Source organism: Bos indicus, chromosome 20 (genome assembly GCF_029378745.1).
Source record: "Bos indicus isolate NIAB-ARS_2022 breed Sahiwal x Tharparkar chromosome 20, NIAB-ARS_B.indTharparkar_mat_pri_1.0, whole genome shotgun sequence".
NCBI classification, from domain to species: Eukaryota; Metazoa; Chordata; class Mammalia; order Artiodactyla; family Bovidae; genus Bos; species Bos indicus.
In genome coordinates this window covers 9,963,345-9,984,425 of record NC_091779.1, presented here as the reverse complement: position 1 = coordinate 9,984,425, position 21,081 = coordinate 9,963,345, and the positions used below count along the sequence as shown (strand labels likewise).

The 21,081-nt window shown below is 37.9% G+C and overlaps 1 protein-coding gene across 2 annotated transcripts in view; it reads left to right on the top strand.

Moving 5' to 3' along the window:
* Nucleotides 1-4,418: 4,418 nt before the first annotated feature.
* Nucleotides 4,419-21,081, top strand: part of BDP1 (BDP1 general transcription factor IIIB subunit) — an 85,193-nt gene continuing 68,530 nt past the window's right edge. The window contains exons 1-8 of one of the 2 annotated variants that reach the window (XM_019982828.2): nt 4,419-4,885; nt 6,299-6,575; nt 8,401-8,510; nt 9,376-9,435; nt 11,414-11,542; nt 12,661-12,794; nt 14,005-14,099; nt 19,976-20,030. In XM_019982828.2, coding sequence (XP_019838387.2) covers nt 4,674-4,885; nt 6,299-6,575; nt 8,401-8,510; nt 9,376-9,435; nt 11,414-11,542; nt 12,661-12,794; nt 14,005-14,099; nt 19,976-20,030 — 1,072 coding nt within the window. In that variant the 5' untranslated portion in view covers nt 4,419-4,673. The remainder of the gene's footprint in view (nt 4,886-6,298; nt 6,576-8,400; nt 8,511-9,375; nt 9,436-11,413; nt 11,543-12,660; nt 12,795-14,004; nt 14,100-19,975; nt 20,031-21,081) is intronic. The other variant, XM_019982827.2, reaches the window with a different exon arrangement.

Sequence of the window (21,081 nt, the reverse complement as noted above, 5' to 3'; positions counted from 1 at the left end):
GGAATGTCTGGATATTGAAAGCCCAGCTTTCCCAATGAGTAGGTGTGTGAACTTGGGAATGTTATTTCATTGCATTAAAGCTTTCTTACCTAAAAATTGCGGAGGTAAATTGTGCCTCCTTCACTCATCGAATGAGTATATGTGAAGTGCTCAGTGCCCAGCACGGGAATGCACTCACATGTTAGTTATATTTGTCATCATTCTTTCAACCTCCCAGAGCCTTTCCTGCTTACCATTGTCCCTGAATCCCACTCGTCCTCCTCAGTACTCCTCACAGGCCAGGTGTCTGTTTCCACGTAGAGTCCTCTTCTGCAGTAACTTGAGCAGGGGGAAAGATTGATTTTTCTGGCACTTTATAGAGATAAAGAGATCATCTAAAGAGGAAGGAAGGGGAGTTTGGGATTAAAGTTAAGTGGTAGAGTTGTTTCTGTGTGTGGTCTTAAGAGTCTAATTGAGTTTTTTCTTTGTAGCTACAACTATAGTTATTGAGTTGCAGGGATACACATGATATATACTATGTATACAAGTAATATGTGTGTCTGCCAGACAAACCTGGGGACTTTTAAAATTATAATACTGGTAAGACTATACCAACTTTGATATGTAAAAATATCTTATGATTTTATCTTAAATAGTAAAATTGAATCTGACTCTAGTCCCATCTCTTTACAAATAGGAAATTAAATCCTAGTCATTTTTTACTTCTTTACCCGCAGAATTGTGTGAATACCATAGACTCTTAGGTGAAACAGAGCATTAGGGGAAAGGTCTGGTGTCTTCAGTGTATACCAGAATATGCTGTCCAAAGCTGTATGGTTCTGGCGGTAGCTCTAAGATTTTTGAGATATCTTCAGCAGGGGTTATTTTTGTCAAGTCCTTGAGCTGTCTTTCAGGATTTTCCACAGTTTATTGTGATCCACACAGTCAAAGGCTTTGGCATAGTCAATAAAGCAGAAATATATGTTTTTCTGGAACTCTCTTGCTTTTTCGGTGATCCAGCGGATGTTGGCAATTTGATCTCTGGTTCCTCTGCCTTTTCTAAATCCAGCTTGAACATCTGGAAGTTCACGGTTCACATATTGCTGAAGCCTGGCTTGGAGAATTTTGAGCATTACTTTACTAGCGTGCGAGATGAGTGCAATTGTGCAGTAGTTTGAACATTTTTTGGCATTGCCTTTCTTTGGGATTGGAATGAAAACTGATCTTTTCCAGTCCTGTGGCCACTGCTGAGTTTTCCAAATTTGCTGGCATATTGAGTACAGCACTTTCACAGCATCATCTTTCAGGATTTGAAATAGCTCCACTGGAATTCCATCACCTCCACTAGCTTTGTTCATACTGATGCTTTCTAAGGCCCACTTGACTTCACATTCCAGGATATCTGGCTCTAGGTCAGTGATCACACCATCGTGATTATCTGGGTCTTGAAGATCTTTTTTGTACAGTTCTTCTGTGTATTCTTGCCACCTCTTCTTAATATCTGTGGAAAATTCTGAAAGAGATGGGAATACCAGACCACCTGACTTGCCTCTTGAGAAATTTGTATGCAGGTCAGAAAGCAACAGTTACAACTGGACATGGAACAACAGACTGGTTCCAAATAGGAAAAGGAATACGTCAAGGCTGTATATTGTCACCCTGCTTATTTGATTTCTGTGCAGAGTACATCATGAGAAATGCTGGGCTGGAAGAAGCACAAGCTGGAATCAAGATTGCCGGGAGAAATATCAATAACTTCAGATATGCAGACGACACCACCCTTATGGCAGAAAGTGAAGAGGAACTAGAAAGCCTCTTGATGAAAGTGAAAGTGGAGAGTGAAAAAGTTGGCTTAAAGCTCAACATTCAGAAAACAAAGATCATGGCATCTGATCCCATCACTTCATGGGAAATAGATGGGGAAACAGTGGAAACAGTGTCAGACTTTATATTTTTGGGCTCCAAAATCACTGCAGATGGTGACTGCAGCCATGAAATTAAAAGACGCTTACTCCTTGGAAGGAAAGTTATGACCAACCTAGATAGCATATTGAAAAGCAGACATTACTTTGCCAACAAAAGTCCGTCTAGTCAAGGCTGTGGTTTTTCCAGTGGTCATGTATTGATGTGAGAGTTAGACTGTGAAGAAGGCTGAGTGCAGAAGAATTGATGCTTTTGAACCGTGGTGTTGGAGAAGACTCTTGAGAGTCCCTTGACTGCAAGGAGATCCAACCAGTCCATTCTGAAGGAGATCAGCCCTGGGATTTCTTTGGAAGGAGTGATGCTAAAGCTGAAACTCCAGTACTTTGGCCACCTCATGCGAAGAGTTGACTCATTGGAAAAGACTCTGATGCTGGGAGGGATTGGGGGCAGGAGGAGAAGGGGACAACAGAGGATGAGATGACTGGATGGCATCACTGACTCAATGGACGTGGATTTGGGTGAACTCCGGGAGTTGGTGATGGACAGGGAGGCCTGGCATGCTGTGATTCATGGGGTCGCAGAGTCAGACACAACTGAGCAACTGGACTGAACTGAACTGAGCTCTCTGAGGTGTGTTTGAGGTCTTGTTCCCTCTCCAGAGTACTGGAGGGAGACCATGTCAGACCTTCATTTCCTTCTCAGTCTTAAAGGAATCTCTTCTGATTTTTCAGCCTTGTTTTCCTACTCTTAAAAACACTTGTCTCTTTTCTTTCTGTTTCTGGATGAACTAGCAATCTCTTTAATCAGTTCAGGATTTTATTCCTTTGACATTTTGTTCTTAATGTAGTAAGATGTTCTTATAGAATTTTCTTCTCCTTCTAAGAAGGAAGTCAGGTCTTTGTTTTCCACCTATGAGTCAGGGGACTTGTATAACCAGTTCGAACACAGGCCCACAATCTACAGAGTCAGTCTGTTCTCTGGACATTTTCCCTCTCATCATAGAGTACTTCCCTAACCACCCTGCATAAGGTAAGCCAGCCTCCTGTTAACCTCTGTCATAATTTCCTTTAAATTTCTTTCATGGCATTTAATAATTCTTAAATTATCTTGTTCACTTGTTGAATTTTTTTCTCCCACCCAGTATTCCTTGCTTATTGCTTTATTGCTCCCTCTTGAAGCATATTAAGAATGCTCACATTAATTGACAAAGTTTAACTATAGTAACTTTTAAATTTCTTTTAATTTTTGACTGTGTCACAAGGTTTGTGGGTCTTAGTTCCGTGATCAGAGATGAAACCAGGGCCCTTGGCAGTGAAAGTGCAGAGTGCTAACCACTGGACCTCCAGGGAATTCTCATTAACTATAATAATTTTTGAACAGAGATTATATTCACGTTTAACAGTAAACAAGGTATACAATGAATGTTGTTCTTCCCATGACTTACTTCTCAGAAACACAGTTCCCTTTCTGGAAATTAACTGTTACCACTTTCTTCACACTTGAATTTCTAATCTACATTCTACTCAATTTAGAATTTTTTGGAGAACTTTATTTTTTACCTTATTTGTTTGTTTATTTATAGCTGTGCTGGTCTTTGTTGCAGCTGGTGGGCTTTTTCTCTAGTTGTGGTGAGGCAGGGCTACTTTAGTTGCTGTGCAGGGACTCATTGTGGTGGTTTCTCTTGTTGCTGAGCACAGACTCTAGGACCCAAGGGCTTCAGTAGTTCAGCTTGTGGGCTCTAGAGTTTGGGCTCAATAGATCTGGTGCAGGGGCTTAGTTGCCCCTTGGCATGTGGAATCTTAGTTCCCGGACTAGGGATCAGACCCATGTACCTTGCATTGGATCAAGGATTCTTAACCACTGGACCACCAGAGCAGTCCCTTCAATTTAGAATTTTTAAGCCTTAGGACGTGGTGACGAACAGACAGTGTTCTACAGGACCCTCTAAAAATGGCCGGTGGCTCAGAGAATAAAGCATCTGCCTGCAATGTGGGAGACCCGGGTTCAATTCCTGGGTTGGGAAGGTCCCCTGGAGAAGGAAATGGCAACCCACTCCAGTACCCTTCCTGGGAAAGTCCCATGGACAGAGAAGCCTGGTAGGCTACAGTCCATGGGGTCGCAAAGAGTCGGACACGACTTTGCCACTTCACTTTCACTAAAAATGTCCAGTAGTTTAAAAAGAATTTTTTTGGTCACACTACCTGGCAGGTGGGATCTTATTTGCCCAACCAGGGATGGAACCAGTGCCCTCTGCAATGGAATCACTGGATCATCAGGGAAGTCCCAAGGCCAGCAGTTTTAATAATTTCCGTAAAAGTGTGGGCTGAGGGATTTACTACTTCCTTCTCCTCTTTTGAACGCCTCCTAAGGACCCCTAGAGAGAGAAGAGCACACTGCCACAAGTCTTTCTTTCAGTATTTCCGGTTCTCAGGTAACCCAGGCTCCCTAGCTTGACAGTTACCATGGCTCCGGTCGCTGTACGTCATTCTCCGGCGCTGGATGATGACGTAATCAGTTCCGGCGCCCTCCGAGGGCGGGGGAGCAAGGTATAGGAGAAAACTTAGCTATTAGTGTAGCAGGGTCATGAAGAAGAGGCGGCGGCGGGAGATCCCGGGCGGTGGCCGGGGCGCGAAATTGCGGTAGCTGGCCGCTGGGCTGGTGGTGTGGCTTTGTGAGAAGGGCGTAGTTCCTAAAGCCCTCTCCGGGCAGCGGCCGGGGCTCGGGGCTGCGAGCGGCCCTGGGGCCGCCTCCCCGGGCCCCCTGGCTCCGCCATGTTCCGCAGGGCACGCCTTAGCGTGAAGCCGAATGTCAGGCCCGGAGCAGGCGCCAGGGCCTCCACCGCCCCCAGTTCCCAGCGTGAACAAGAGGTTCCAAGGCCGCAGGAGCCTGCCGCGGCCTCTGCTCCGAAGCCGGCGGAGTCCACAGATGTGCCCCCGGTGGATTTCGGGGAAGCGCAGCCCCAAGAAAAGACTCCCAAGAGCAGGTAAGTGCTCGCAGAGGGGAGCATTTTCATTTGCCCCTGCCTCTCCGGGCGCGTCACCTGGAAGCTGAGCAAAGAAAGTTTACCGTAGAAGTACTCCCTCGCTTGCACTAAGCCTGACAGTTGAGGCCCACGAACACGCTGCCAAGTGCAGTTGGTCCCTCTGACCACGGTGTGGCAGGTGTGGGTTTTGTTACAGGGTGTAGATTCTCGGGGAGAGGACCATGTCTTCAAGTGGTGGTGGGAGGAATCCCGGTCTAACCGTCTTCGGGAAAACTCACACGTGGTACTATTCTTTAGAGCGTGTAGGTTACCACTGTTTTGATCCTTTTGAAGTACATTGTAGGGGTAAGTGGGTAAATTTGTTTGTTTTTTTAATCTTGAAAACACTTATTTTTAAAAGAAAAGCAGTGTTATTTTGATTCTGCTGATTTATGTCAGTGGAAAGGAAGTCTGGTTACTTGTTTTGATTTGTGGGTGTGCCCCTTTAACTATGGTGAATCTGTTGTCTGAACAGAAAAGCATGTATCATGTACCACAGTTGGATTCAGGATTCTTCTACTTATCTTACAATTTATAGACTTTGCTCAGGCAGAATTTACTCATCTGCAAAGTGGGGATAACTCTCACTTCAAGAGTTATTGTGGAGATTAGAGATAACTGATAAAAACTGTCTTGCACAGGACATGCGGAATAGTTGCCTATCTTTAGGTGTTTAAAGGTGAGGCAACAAAGTAGTTAAAGTGAAGATATGTTAAGCTAATAATGATCTCTGTTTCTATACTATAAATGTGAGGGGACCAATGAAAATCAACCCTATTAAATAACAGTGAGATGGCATAAATTTCTTTTATATTGTGACAGGAAGGTGACAATTTATTTTTTATTCCTTTTTTTGGCCTGACTTCTGTTGATCTCAAACTGGTACTTAGTAATTTCCAAGTTTTTTACATGAATTTTTTCAGAATTTCTCCCAACAATGGAATACAAATAGCAGTTACTGTAGTGTTGGGACCAGCTGCAGTTGGCAGTGTTCCTGGGCTTCAGCTGTTAAATTAATAAAGTTCACAGAGATAATGTACATGTGATGCATGATTATTGATAATTTACAAAATTACTCATTCTGTAGTCTTGATCTGTTTAAGTTCAAGAATACAGCTTGACATTTTGGGAATATGTGTGTTTTTTATCATATATTTCCTATTTTTTGGGTGGGTCTTTGCTAATTGTAAGAGCCCACAGATTGTATGTTCTTCTCCTTATTGCAACCTCTGTTTAAGTCATTGATTTTTAATAAGTGATTATGATTTTAATAATCCAAAAGGCTTTGCTGTTTTGAATTTTTGTCAGACTAGTACTAGAATGTTTCAAAGAAGATCCATAATACCGTTTTTTTTTCTTTTTAAATATCAACAGTGTTGAAAAGACTGATGATGGGAAGGATGTTGAAGAATCCAGTAAGCCTTCCTCTACTGTTTCACAGAGAAGAAAGCGAATACCAACTACTTCTAGTCTGGTCAAACCTAGTGTCAGTGTTCCTTCAGAACCTCATCCATTATCTACAGTTAATCAAGAAGCTCCACAGCCAAACCCTGTTCCAACAAAAGAGAAACAGCCATGTTCAGACAGATACCGAATATACAAAGCCCAGAAACTGAGGGAAATGTTAAAAGAAGAATTGAGGAAAGAGAAGGTATGATAGAAAAATCAGAATTTTGACTGTTGCCTTCTAGGTTTCTGTTTTTATGTTAGTCGACTTGTCATTTGGAGGAAAAATAAGCATCTGTAACATTAAAATTTTTTTTTATTTGGCTGCGGTGAACCTTGGTTTGATCTTCGCTGCAACTTACAGGATCTTTAGTTGTGGCATGTGGACTCTGAGTTGTAGCATGTGGGATCTAGTTTCCTGACCAGGGATGGGACCCCAGGCCCTCTTCCTTGGGAGCAGAGTCTTAGCCACTGGACCACCAGGGAAGTCCCAAGCATCTATAGCATTTTGATGTGGGAAACAAAACCAAATAAGATCCCTCGTATTAATAGAGTATCTCCCTTTGTTGAGAGAATGATTGAGAAGCACAATGGAATTATAAGCTATTTTTGCCCCGTATTAATTTTTCTGTATTTTATTCATCTGTATCTTTCATTCTTTTTGGTGGAGGCCACAGATAGAAGTTTCACATTTGCACACTCACATATACAGATACACAAACAAATGTATTTATAAACTAATCCTTCAGTGAGATTTTTCGCGAGGATGTCCAATTGAGTTACATTCATTTGAATTATGACACGTGTAGTTGAGCAAAATGAATTAGTAATATTTTCTAAATTGCTGCTGCTGCTGCTGCTAAGTCACTTCAGTCGTGTCCGACCCCCATAGATGGCAGCCCACCAGGCTCCCCCATCCCTGGGATTCTCCAGGCAAGAACACTGGAGTGGGTTGCCATTTCCTTCTCCAGTGCATGAAAGTGAAAAATGAAAGTGAAGTCGCTTAGTTGTGTCCAACTCTTAGCGACTCGGTAGACGGCAGCCCACCAGCCTCCTCCGTCCATGGGATTTTCAGGCAAGAGTACTGGAGTGGGGTGCCATTGCCTTCTCCGTTTCTAAACTGACAATATGGGAAATTATGAATGGGGGAAATACGTGTGTATATGTATAATAGAGTCTGCATTCTTTTTCTGAGTGCAATGTAACAGAGTAGTGAAACATGTAACCTCTAGAGTTTGATACTTAAGGGCTGAACTTTAGAGTCCTCCCTTACTATTAATATGTGATGTTGAACAATTTAAGTAATCTTCCATGTCTGTTTTCTCATTTGTAAAATAGACTGGTAATAGTGTCCATCTGCATTGGAAGGTTGTGAAGCATAAATGAGTTAATATGGGTAAAACACATTTAGACTAGTGTCTACCAATTAGTAAGCCTGGCAAATGTCAACTTTTATTATTAGTTTGTAGAGTGCCTCCCTTTTTAACTAAGAGAAAGGCCCTTATCTTGGTGCCTTTTTTTTTTTTTTTGGCCACGCCTTGAGGCTTGCTGGATCTTAGTTTCCTGTCTAGGGATTGAACTCTTGCTCTGGGCAGTGAAGCGTGGAGTCCTAACCACTGGCCCTCCAGGGAAGTCCTTCCTCGTGGTTTATGTCTATCTCATTCAAATATCTCAATTGTATGAAGTGGCTGTCACTATTTATTTAGGAGGAAATAAGCTCCGAGAGGTTTTATGTGCTACAAGTTTTTGATCAGTTTATAAAATTTTTCCTAAAATTAGGCATAATTGTTATGGGAATAATACACTCAATAACACACTTGAAATGAATGTAGTAAATATATACATCTAAAAATCTCTTTTTAAAAGTATTAAAAATTTATGTATTTTTTTTGGCCCCCAGCAGGAATTGAACCGTGTCTCCTGCAGTGGAGGAAGCACGGAATCTTAACCACTGGACTGCCAGGGACTTCCCCTAAAGCTCTTCTGTATTTGTCAAATAATAGTGCATGTCTGTGTGTTTGTGTATCTAGAAGCAATGGAAAAACAAGTATGCCGTAAATGAAACTCAGAGGCCACTGGATCGTTCCAAAATGACTATGAGAGACTTCATATATTATCTACCAGAAAGCAATCCAATGACGTAAGTAATCTTTATTTCTATTTTACTTTCTTTGAGTATGTAGTGATTTAAGTATCACTTTTAGAGTTCAAGTTTTCCAAAAACATGTTGATGAAATGTTTAGCACATGTGATGTCCATTTGGATAAGAATTTTATAACAAAAATTAGTGTTATTTCAGGTAACTATTTTCTTGGGATGGTAAATGATGACCTTTACCTCTGAGATTAAAGATAAATTTCCTTTGTTATATTACCAAGATGCAGTAAAAACCAACTAAACAGCTTTTCTTTAATCTGGATTGCCATTTATATTTCTTACATACTATAATGTGGTCTAAAAGGGTGATCTAACTTTTATACCCTACCTCCTAATTAAACATAGCAACATTTGATTAACCAATCCTACAAGAACAAAATTTGTTTGATCAAAGTTAGTCTGGGGAGGCAGAGAGATTATAATAAATCTGCTCATTGTTGTGTTGTTGATGGGGTAGAAGGTGAATGTAGGAGTAGTGGCATATTTTCAGTGTAGCCTGTTTCACATTCAGCAGGTCTTTGACCTACTTGAGGGAAGGGCTGGAAACCGAGATTTTGAGTTGTTTGACATCTAGGAGTTGGAAACAAGCCACCGAGTTTGCTTCATGCTTTTGCTGAGGAATTGAGGGAACAGTGTTTCCTTCTTAAGGCCTAACAAATTATTTATATTGATAACAAAAGTTCCTAAGTGAAAAATTGAGTGTAGGACCACACCATCATTAGTGTTAGTGTTATGGTATATCATAAAAAAAATTGCAAGGTAAATTATTTGCTTCTTGCCTCAGATGGAATTGACAAACTGTAAATTACTTGTTTATTAAAAGGTATGTTTTAATTTGTGATTGATAGTTCTTCACTGGAGCAGGAAAAGAAAACTGAAAAATCATCAACACCAGTCCGAACACAAGAGTAAGCATCTCATCTGTTTTGAATATATTCTGTTATGGGTACATTTAAAAAGAAATGAAATCAAATGATTCTTCCTATTTTAGTTAAATTACATGTGATAGGAATTTTTAGACCCACAACAAGAAAAAAAAGCTGCTTGATTTAAATCAATATGGAAGCCTCACACTATGTATTTGTACTTTGTGTGTTACATATATAAATAGTATTATGATTTTAAAGTTTTTAGACTTAAAAAGGTTTTCTTTTAGAATAATGATATTCATATGGTACAAAATTCAAAAGGGACTAAAATACTGAGAAAATCTTTCTGACTTTGTTTTCTGCCACCTAATCCTTCTTTCTGAAGGCAACAAATGTTCAGTTCAGTTCAGTTCAGTTGCTCAGTTGTGTCTGACTCTTTGTGACCCCATGAATTGCAGCACTCCAGGCCTCCCTGTCCATCACCAACTACCACTCTTTAAATGTATCTTTTTAGTCTAGTCTATGTCTCTCCAAGCAAACCTATTTTTTTCTGTTTCCTTTTCTTTTCTTTGTTTTCCATTTTCTCCTTTTGCCTTTTCTTTTTCTATCTTTCCATTTTTTTTCCTTAGCATTCTGTATATACTGTCCTTCAGTAGGTATAGTTTTGACACAACTACAGAGTCCCTTTTTGCATACAAGCTTTCACTGTTATATATATTAGTTTATTCCTAAGAAATGTCTGCAAAAAGGACTTGCCTGGTGGTCCAGTGGGTAAGACCCTGTGCTTCCACTGCAGGGAGTGTGGGTTCAATCCCTCGTCCAGGAACTAAGATCCCATGTGCCACACGGCACGGCCCAAAAATAAAGAAGAAATCCCTCCAAGACACTGGAAGTTATTGTGGACTTGTAATTGTGGAAAAATAGCAGAAACATTGGAATTTTCTGGTTATTATTTCAAGTAAGAATCCTTAAGTAATGATTACTTTTTTTTGGAGTGGGGGATCATACCACGCAGCTTGTGGGATCTTAGTTCTGTGACCAGGGATTGAACACAGGCCAGGGCGGTGAAGTGTGCCGAGTCCTAACCACTGGACCGCCAGGGAATTCCCTGTAATGACTAATCTTTTTCTTAGAATCTGCATTGTTTTATTTTTTAATGAATTAATTATTTTGGCTTCCCTGGGTCTTTGCTTCTCCCTGGGCTTTCTCTAGTTGCAGTTGAACAGGGGCTACTGTTGAGTGCAGTGTGCGGGCTTTCTCTTTGTGGTGACTGCTCTTGTGGAGCACAGGCTCGGCGGGCAGGCTTCAATAGTTGCAGCATGCAGGGTTAGTAGCTGGGACTCATGGGCTTAGCTGCTCTGTGACATGTGGAATCTTCCTGGACTAGAGATTGAACTCCTGTCCCTTGCATTGGCAGGTGGATTCTTAGCCACTGTAGGGAAGTCCAGAAATGGGTTTTGTTTTTACAGATTTATAGGTTATGCCTCTTTCAGTAAGACCTTAAAGTGATAATCTAATTGAATGGAAAGTGTATGGAGTTTGGAACCATTATTTGGAAAACTGTGTTTGGCTTCTTGGTCTACTCTTATTGTTGTGTAGTCTAGAGCAACAGTAATTTATCTTCTCCAAACATCAAATGGGTGTGAAAATCTAACCCCCAAGGATTGTTCTGAAGAGGTAATAAAATGATCTGGAAATTAATCCTGTATGGATTATTTTTTATTAATTTTATAATATCTGTATGGTTTACTCCAATGCTCTATTGAGATAGAATAGATGAGCATTTATTTCTCTTTTCAAAGAGAGTAAAGACTCCTATGAAATGCTACTAGATACAATTTGAGGAAATCTTATAGCCATGGTCTCAATAACATAGTATTTTCAGTTAGGTTATAGCAAAAGTGGGAAATAGCTATTAACAGAAGGTTGAAGGTGCAGTAGTTTGTTTTAGAAGTTCATAGTACTCAGGGGATGTCTCTGATGGCTGTATGAAGTAACCTACCTTGACATTTGGTAGGCAAGAAAGCAAGACTACTCCTGATGGTGAAGATAACGAAGAAATAGAAGAAGAGTTGGATGATGGGCCCTTGCTGGTTCCTCGAGTAAAAGTGGCAGAAGATGGTTCTATTATTTTGGATGAAGAAAGGTAAGTTAAGAGAGAGAGAGATTGTGGTTTTGAGAACAAATGAGTTTTGTCTAATGAGCGAGATTGAATTTCCGTATTTCTCACTGTCACTTTGACTGATATTTATATTTGCATAATAGATGTTATAAATAGAAGGGTGGGTTAGATTTGTTTATAATTTTTAGCAATTTTTTATAATTGTGTCCTTTACATGAGAAGATGGTACTGCTGACCTGCCACCCACTAACCTACTACCATTGTTTTACTAATTTTACTGGTAGTTGAAATGAGCTATTGAACTAATCACATACTGTCCGCAACTAAGAATACATTTCAAAGATTAATTCGGCCTTGATGTCAATATTTATTAACTATTACCATATTCTGGTGTGTGGTGTTAACTGTTGAAAATTCAATGAAACATATTTTATGGTTTTTAATTAACTTTCTGGCTTAATTTCGTAGTTATAACATTAAATTTCTCAAATTTGGCAGTGTGAAACTTACTTGTCTTTCCAATGTGTGTTTCTTTAAAAAAGAAGATAAACTAGGAAGAAAAAAAAAAAGAGATGGAAAGTCTCCTTACAGTTTAATTAATAATAAATTGGTTTACAGGATATAAATTCTATGATAAATGAAAATATAATGCTGTTAATAATAATTGTTTATGCATGTTGTTTTGCACTATTTTGTGATGATGATTTTATTGTTAAAAGCATTACTTAACTGCTTTGTGTGCAGGAATATAAAATGTAAATATAAAATGCTTATATTTCTCAATATCCCCTATTGGGTATTGCATGATAAGCTATGTTAAATGTAGGAAGACATGCAGAAGTCAGTAAAAAAACAGTTATTTAGGTGGCCCAAAGATATTTTACAGATTTTATATTTCTATTAAGGATTTTAAAAACAAGTTGGCATTAATTTTTGCTCCCTGGCAATCACATTTTAAGTGAAAATTGGCAGATTCTTAGAAAATATGCATACTTCAAATGTATATTACTTTTTTGTTTTGTGTATTATACTTTTGATGTGGTTTTTGGCATGGTAGATTTCAGAATATAACTATTAAATCTCATTTACTGTTTGTTTCCTTACATGTTTAGTGTGGATCTATTTAAAAATGTTTCTTTCAGTTTAACTGTAGAAGTTTTAAGGACAAAAGGTCCCTGTGTGGTTGAAGAAAATGACCCCATATTTGAGCGTGGTTCTACAACTACATATTCCAGCTTTAGGAAAAGCTACTACTCTAAACCATGGTCAAATAAAGGTAACTGATTTTCATTTTGAATTATGTAGATTATTTATTGGAAATGAAGTGAATTTGTTTCTTGGTTTCTGTGTTATGCCAGGTATCCCCTGAGTAAAAAATAAATAAATAAAATGCAAACCAGCTAGTTTTTTCTGTAGCTAATTTTATTGGCACCTTTCCCCTGCCCCACCATAGAACTATGCCTCTGACTTTACTTTCGACATCTTTTTAGGGGTTAGCCTTATGATCATTTCAGCTGGAATATTCTTCATTGTCAAATCCTTGTACAGCAAACATCATTTTAATGAAAAATTACCAATATTTTTAGTGCTCATAATAATATTCTACCTCACTATTGTATAATACAGTCTTTAATGATAAAAAGTACATGTAAAAAAGCATATATTACCTACTGCAGGCTGTTGTTTGTTTTACTTACTTTTTATTATAAAAATGGTACAGTTTGTTTTGGGAAAAAATTCAGACACAACAGAGTAATACAGAATGAATTTCTGACTTCCCCAGCCCTGTTCTCTTGAGACTAGTTCTGTTCCTGAGTGTTTTTCTAGCTACTTTTCTTTTGTGTACTACTTAGCACATCTTAGTTGCTTACATTGCAGCAATATACTGGTTCTTTTTTTTTTTTTTTTTAATGTACTGGTTCTGACTGAAAGTTTTCTTCAAGGCATTTGAGACCAGATAGGCAGAATGTCTTTTTAAAAATTCCAGCTACTTTGATATGAACATGCAAATTTCTTAAACCATATTTTTATATAAAAGTTTAACGAAGGTGTTTTTAGATCCATGAGGCTCCTTGCAGTAAAATTGAACTGTCTATGTGTTCATAGGTATATTTCTATGATTAAAGATTTGATGGACTTTAATAAAAACTTCAGTATTGTCAAATTTACTTTTAACTCGAAATACATACTTACGTAGGGCTTCCCTGGTGGCTCAGATGGTAAAAAATCTGTCTGTGATGCAGGAGACCCAGGTTTGATCTCTGGGTCGGGAGGATCCCCTGGAGAAGGAAATTGCAACCCACTCCAGTATTCTTGCCTGGGAAATCCCATAGACAGAGGGGTTTGGTGAGCTATAGTCCATGGGATTGCAAAAAGTCGGACACGACTGAGCGACTTAACACTTTTATATACTTGTGTAAAATTTTTTTCCTCTGAAATATTTATAAGATTAATTCTCAGTCTTTCTAAATCTTTTATTTTTACAGAGACAGATATGTTTTTTTTAGCCATCAGCATGGTAGGAACTGACTTTTCTATGATTGGACAGCTTTTTCCTCACAGAGCAAGAATAGAAATTAAGGTAAAGTAAACTCATTACATTTGTTGATTGAAAAGAGATTAAAAATTACTGTCTTTTAAACCTTTGGTTGAAATCTCCGTCCATCCTTTTTTGCTACTGTGTTTTTGGTACATCTGTCCTTTATCATTCAAAAAGTAGTGTAATATAATATTTCTCAGTTCTAAAATGAGTATTGTCTCTTTAACCCTCAGTATTATATGTTCTTATTTATCTTTTTCCACTTCTATAAGGGATTTGAGGGCGTACCAACAAAGCCAATGAAACTGAGATAAAAGTAGAGTTAGATAATGAAGAGGAATAAATGTACCAGAATTTTGGGGTTAAGGATAGATTTTGAACACAAAATGTATCTTTGAATTTTCTAGGAAAAGAACATGCTGAGTTATGTAGTTCTCTAATTGTTGCTTTCCTAGGCCACTTTAACTTTGAGGACAACCAGTGATACTAATTTTTGGTTTTTTTTAAGTGATACTATTAACAACAGCAATGATGTTTATCAATTAGTGCTTAAATATGCCTAAAAGAATGATCTTTCTCTGTCGTATAGTTCTTTTTGTTGAGAAACCTCATCATAAGTTTCCTGTGTTGGAGTGCATTCGAGTGCACACTATGTTGCTATAATGCGTTTCTAATTCATAGTGAGATTTTTATGCGACCATGGGCTTTCTTTTTCATTAATTGAAGGGACTATTAGGAAAGTTAGGTTTGTTTTTTTTTTTAAATAGATCAGGCATAGACTGATTTACTGGGAACCATTGTATAGCGTAATGGTCTTTCTATTTCTGTAGAAGATGAGGGATCTTTTATATTCTTTATGTTCCTTTTTGAATATTGATCTCTGATACAATGAGAACAAAATGTTAAGTGTTTGAAGGCTAGAAGTTGTTTGTTTAGGGGAGCTCTTGGATCTGAGTATTTAATGATAAATTTGTCACTAGACTGTTCATGGAGTTGCAGAGTCGGATATGACTGAGCGACTGAACTGAATTGAGACTGTTTCTCTTAAAAATAGTTTAGATTCTTCCCTTAAAAATTCAGTGTGAAAAAAAAAAATTTAGTGTGGTCCCAGCAAGTCTTTGGGCAAAGTACAGAAAAGTAAAAATGGACTAGTAAATTATATTGAGTTTCAAATTTTGAACCAACATTGCGTTGCTGTGATAAATCCCAGTTAGTCATACTGTATTCTTTTTATATGTTGCTGATTTTTAATATATTTTCTTGAGGATTTTTTGTATCTTTTGTTCATGACAGTATTGGTCTGTAATTTTCTTTTAGTGTCTTTGTGGTTTTGGTACCAGCATTTTGGTGGTCGTGGAAAATGAGTTGGAAAGTGTTCGCATCCTGAACTCTGAGAAACTTTATTTAGGATTAGTATTATTTCTCCTCTTAATGTTTGATATAATTTACCAGTGAAATCATTTGGGCCTATATTTCCTTTGGACGAAGGGTTTTCATTATAAATTCAATTTCTTTAATAGAGATACGGGTATTTATATTTTCAGTTTCTTGTGTCAGTTTAGATGCTAAGTTGTTGAATTTATAGGCATACAAATTTCATACTATTCACTTACCGTTTTAATGCTTGTAGGATTTATTGTAGGATGTATCTTACTGATTGATGATTTTTCTTTCTCTCTTTTTTTCCCTTGTCTTGCTAAAGGTTTTTGACTTCAAAAGTCTTTTAATGAACCAACTTTTAGCTATGTTATCAATTGTATGTATGTTTTCATTGTTTTTTTTTTTTTAAAGTCTAGCATTTCCTTCCTTCTTCAGGCATACGTCATTTTATTGCACTTCACGCATACTGCAATTTTTTTTTTAATTAAAGGGTTGATGATGGTTTGTATTTTTTTTTGTATTTTCTAACAATGAAGAATTTTTAAATTAAGTATATACGTTGTTTTTCTAGACATAATGCTATTGCACCCCTAACAGACTGTCTCAGTGTAATGTAAATGTAAACGACTGTTTTTTGCACTGAGAAACAAACGAAAATCTGTGACTCGCTTTATTGCAATATTCACATTATTGTAGTGGTCTGGAACTGAACCTGCAATGTCTTCAAGGTTTATGCCTATACTTACTTTGGGTTTAATCTTCTCTTATTTTTTTCCCTTAGCTTCCTTAGATGAAAACTTAGAATGTAGACTTTAAACTGTTCTTTTTTTAATTGAAGACATTTAAAGCTATATAGTTTCATATGAACTGTAGATTAGCCTATAATATCGATAAGCTGTTTTCATTGTCATTCAGTTAAAACTGTTGTCTAGTTTCCCTTGTGATTCCTTCCATGACATACCAGTTGTTTAGAAGTGTGTTTAATTTCCAACGTTGGGACATGTCTTAAATATCTTACCGTTATTGTTTTCTTTGACACTGTGAAAGTCACAGGACATAATCTGTAAGATTTCAGTCTTTTTGAAATTTGTTGAGATTTATTTTAAAGCCTCTCGTACTCTCATCTCGATGAGCGTGCACTTGAAATGAACATGTATTCTGCAGTTGTTGGGTGTGGTGTTGTCTGAGAGAAGAGTTGATGCCTCTAATCACAGTTATAGATTTGTGTTTCTCCTTTTAAATTGATCAGTTTTGGGTGTAATTTGAACTTCATGTGTATTGAAGTTCTTTTATTGGGTGCATTCACATTTTAGCTTGCTGTTGAATTGATCCTTTTATTAGTAGGAAATGTCCCTATTTATCTTTGCTATCATTCCTTGTCCTAAAATGGGGGTTAGGAGTCCTGATCCTCCTTACAGTCAAGAATATAACTTCTGGTTGGCCTTATGTATCTGTGTTCCCTATTTCTGGTACTCCACTTATATGAGTGAGTTTGTGAGACATTGTACTAATGCTCTGTCCATTTTTTTCCCAGTCTTTTTTCTTTATTTCAATTGGTTAGCTTCTGTTATCATGTTTATAGGTTCACTGATTTTGTCTTCAGCTGTTTTCAATCTGCTAAGTCCTTTCAGTGATGGTTTCATTTATGGGATTTCAGCTTGGTTATTTTTCTTAGTTTCCATTCCTCTGCTGAGATTTCTGTATCTGATCATTCCATATTTTCCTTTGAATTCTTGAACATATTTATAACAGCTGCTTAACTTTCTTGTCAGCTAATCTCAACATCTGAAGTCTGTTTCTGTTGACTATTTCCTTGACCATGCAGTACCTTTTCCTATCTTTTCTCTTTTTTTTTTTTTTTTAATTGCAGGCTGGACATGGTGGATGATGTGTTACACAGTGTTTGGATTATGTTTGTTTTTATTTTTTCCTTCAGAGTGTTTATGTCTGTATTGTCAGCTCTCCTTATTCTTATGAAGTCTTGGTTTTAGGCTTTCTTAAGACTGATCCTTACTCTAGGTTTCTCATCTGAATTACAGAAGATAATTTGAGTTACTGTTTTCTGATTTTTCCAAGAACGGTCATATTATACCATTCTAGATATATAGGGCAGAAGATAATTCATTACATATAGTAGGTCCCTTGGGGGCACTGGGGCGTAAATCTCATGCTACAACCCTGTCTGAGAAAGGCTGCTCTAAGGTGTGACCCTGTCTCTAACTGGTGCTTGTTCTGATGTCTGAGGTAAATGTGTGGGTGTTAAACAAAGTCTTTGCGTTCAGGTATGATGAACCCTGTCATCTCCCTATGTTACGTGGCTTCTAGGATCTTCTTTCTACTCCCATCCCTGTAGTAGCTATTCTCTACTAGACTTCATGCTCAGGGCATACGGAACTCAGATGTGGACCAACCACCTGTGGAATACCTCTACCAGATCCGTGAGACTCCTCTTTAAATAGCTCTCTTCTCTGTAGAACCTGCCTCTGAAGGTACTTTACTTCCTCAGCTCAGTGGGATCTCTGGGCTCTGTTTGGCCTTTCTCTCTCCGTGGTTAGGAAATTTAGCCCAGGCAGAGAGTCAGGGCGAAAGTTGGTATATCTTTAGTGTTCCCCTTCTTTCTGAGATTGTGGAATTGTGGTCTTGCTCTCCCAAGATTGTAGTCTTGTCCAGTGCTTAAAAATAGTTGATGCGTTTGTTTTGTTCAGTTTTAAAGGTATTTATGGTGGGTTGGATGTGTGGAACAAGTCCATTACCAGTTACTTTGTCAAGGCCAGAAGTGGAAGTTATGGGGTTTATTTTATGATCATGGAATTTGGCTTACAATGATTCCTGCATGGATTCAGTGATTAATATCAGGGAATTCCCTGGTGGTCCAGTGGTTGGAACTCTGTGCTTTCACTGCTGGGGCCCAGGTTCGATCCCTGGTCAGGGAACTAAGATCTCACACGCATGATGAGGCCTAAAAAAGAATGGTTAATATCAATACATCTTAAAAGTTTTAAATTGTTCTGGACTATATTCTCAATTAGATAAAATATGCTGTAGCCATGTTTTAGAATTGAATAATGCCTAAAGCCTATTGGCATTCTTCAGGATGTTTAGTGATTGTAGCCTGTCACTTTTTATGTAACTTCTGTTATGTGTAGATATGACTTTTGTTAACTTTTGAGGAAATATTTAAAGAATAATATCATCTTTAAGGGAGAAAGATGATTTTCTTTGGAAACTTCTATTTTACTTGGTAATAAGGGTTAGGAAGAATGGAAAAGAGGAATAATCTGTAGATTGAAAAATGTTAGTCATATAAAAAATTGTGTCCAACTCTTTGCAGCTCCATGGACTGTGACATGCCAGGCCTCTGTCCCTCACCATTTCCCAGAGTTTGCCCAAGTTCGTGTCCATTGCATCAGTCATGCCATCCAGCCATCTCATCCTCTGACGCCCTCTTCTCCTGCCCTCAGTCTTTGCCAGCATCAGGGACTTTTCCAGTGAGTCAGCTGTTCATATCAGATGACCAAAATACTGGAAAATATAGGAAAGGTTAGACTATAGAGCCTAATGGTGTACCCTTGGATGAGAAACAGTAAGGAAGTGCAGGAAAGTGATTGCTTTAAAGTCAGGTTAGCGGGTGGTTTCTTTTGGAGGGAAGAAGGGGTCAGTGAAGAGGTTATTGTGTGTGATTTCTCTCTCTTTTTTCAATAATATGATTTTTGTATTCTTAATAAAAGCTTTTAGAGCACTGATCTGTAAAGGGAGAGACTGGCTAATCATTCCCTCCCCTAGGATGTGTATGTGTATGCCCTCAGACTTTCTGAAGGTCTTGGAATGCATTGAACCTTAAACCTTAACCATCTCCGTCTTAAAGGAGGTTATTTGGAATAGAATTGGATCTTAGGATGCGTTGAGCCTTAAACCTTAACCATCTCCATTTTAAAGGGGGTTATCTGGAATAGAATTGGATCTTAGGATGCATTGAGCCTTAAACCTTAACCATCTCTATCTTAAAGGAGGTAATCTGTAGTAAAATTGGGAATGGGGCTCTTTAGTGCTCAGGAAAGCATTAGGGAATAAAGAAGGTTCTAAAGATAAACTTGGCCAGCTTCAAAGTTTTTCTCAGCTGTTTTTGTACAGTCTCCCCTTCATGCTGTTAAAAACATTAGAATAATAATGTAAGAAGTTTAACTTGATATAAATATATTAATTTTTAAAGAGTTAATACTAGTTAGCTTAATTGATCACAGTTTGATCTGTTTCCATGCTAGTCAACTTTATTTTTTATTTTCTGTCCTCGTAAATCCAGCTTCCATTGCTAATCCATGTTATTGATCTTGAGGAGCACAGAGCTTAGTAGAAATCTTTCATCTCTATTTTTGAAAAGCTAAGGGTTTAAGTAATTTACCTATTAGCAAGTTATTTATTATTCTCTATTAGAGAATCATATGTTATAGGAATTTTACTTTGATGTAATTTTTTAAACATAATCTTCACTTGTTTAACAGGAGAAAATTACCATAGGGTTTGTTTTGTTTTGTTAACAGAATAAATTTAAACGTGAAGAGAAAACAAATGGATGGAGAATAGACAAAGCATTCCGTAAGTATTAATGCCTCTTTAAGAATGAATGGTTTGAAGAGCCTGGCAAATGACCAGTATTTTGTCTTTGGTTTCAGTGTGTTTTAGGTTTGTTTTATCTCCCTATATTGTCATAGGAAGAATAGCACTGGAAATTTTTCTCTTTAGCAGTTCAGGTCTGGCAGTTGATATAGTTTATAGGCAAGGGAGTAACTAAAACATCAAGAACTAATTAAGCAGGTTTCTGAGTCCCAAGAAATTAGAGGGACTGAGGAAACCATTTCTATATGCTGTTTATTCTGGGGGAATTGTATTGAAGAAGTTCCTTGTTTCTGGAAGACACTATTAAACGATTCCTTACAATGGTAAGTCCATTATTCAGTTGGTAATGCAGACCACCTGCCCTGCCCCAGCTACTGTTGTAGGCTCTGAGAATATCATGGTGAACAGGACAGTTGAGAATCCTGCTTTTAGAGCCTTAAGTCTAAGTGGGTGGGGGAGGAATATAATTGGTAAGCAGGATAATTTCAGATAGTGTAATTTCTAAGAATCAAAAAAGAGGGAGTTTGGATATTCAGGGAAGGTCTGTCTAAAGGTGTGACATTTGAATTTAGACCTAATTTGAAGAAATGATGTATACCTTTCAATTTTTAACTAATAACCTCATTAAAATGAGGCTGTTAGTTTCTCTTTAAGTCCAGAGAAATACATCAAGGGATCTGTAAAGAAAAACAGAATTAAATGTACTGTTTGAAGTAGTTCCTGCATTCTTTGTTTGGAAGATAATCACCAACATTTCATGATAAATGTGTTCTACGTTCATTTGCTATAGTGCTAATCTTAGAAACCAATTCTAAAGAGAGGTACTTAGATCGTGTAGCTCTGCACGTTTATTTCCTGAGTATAGGCACAGAGGTAGTTGAGTGGGCCCCGCACCTTGTCAGTGTGGTGCTGAGTGCTCAGGAGAACCATTCCCAGGAACGGCTCCTGGGGGGCCTGGAATGCTGTAGTCCTCAACTCTCTCCATTTTAGAGAAGTGCTCTTGAAACTTTTCATTATATTTAATCAGAAA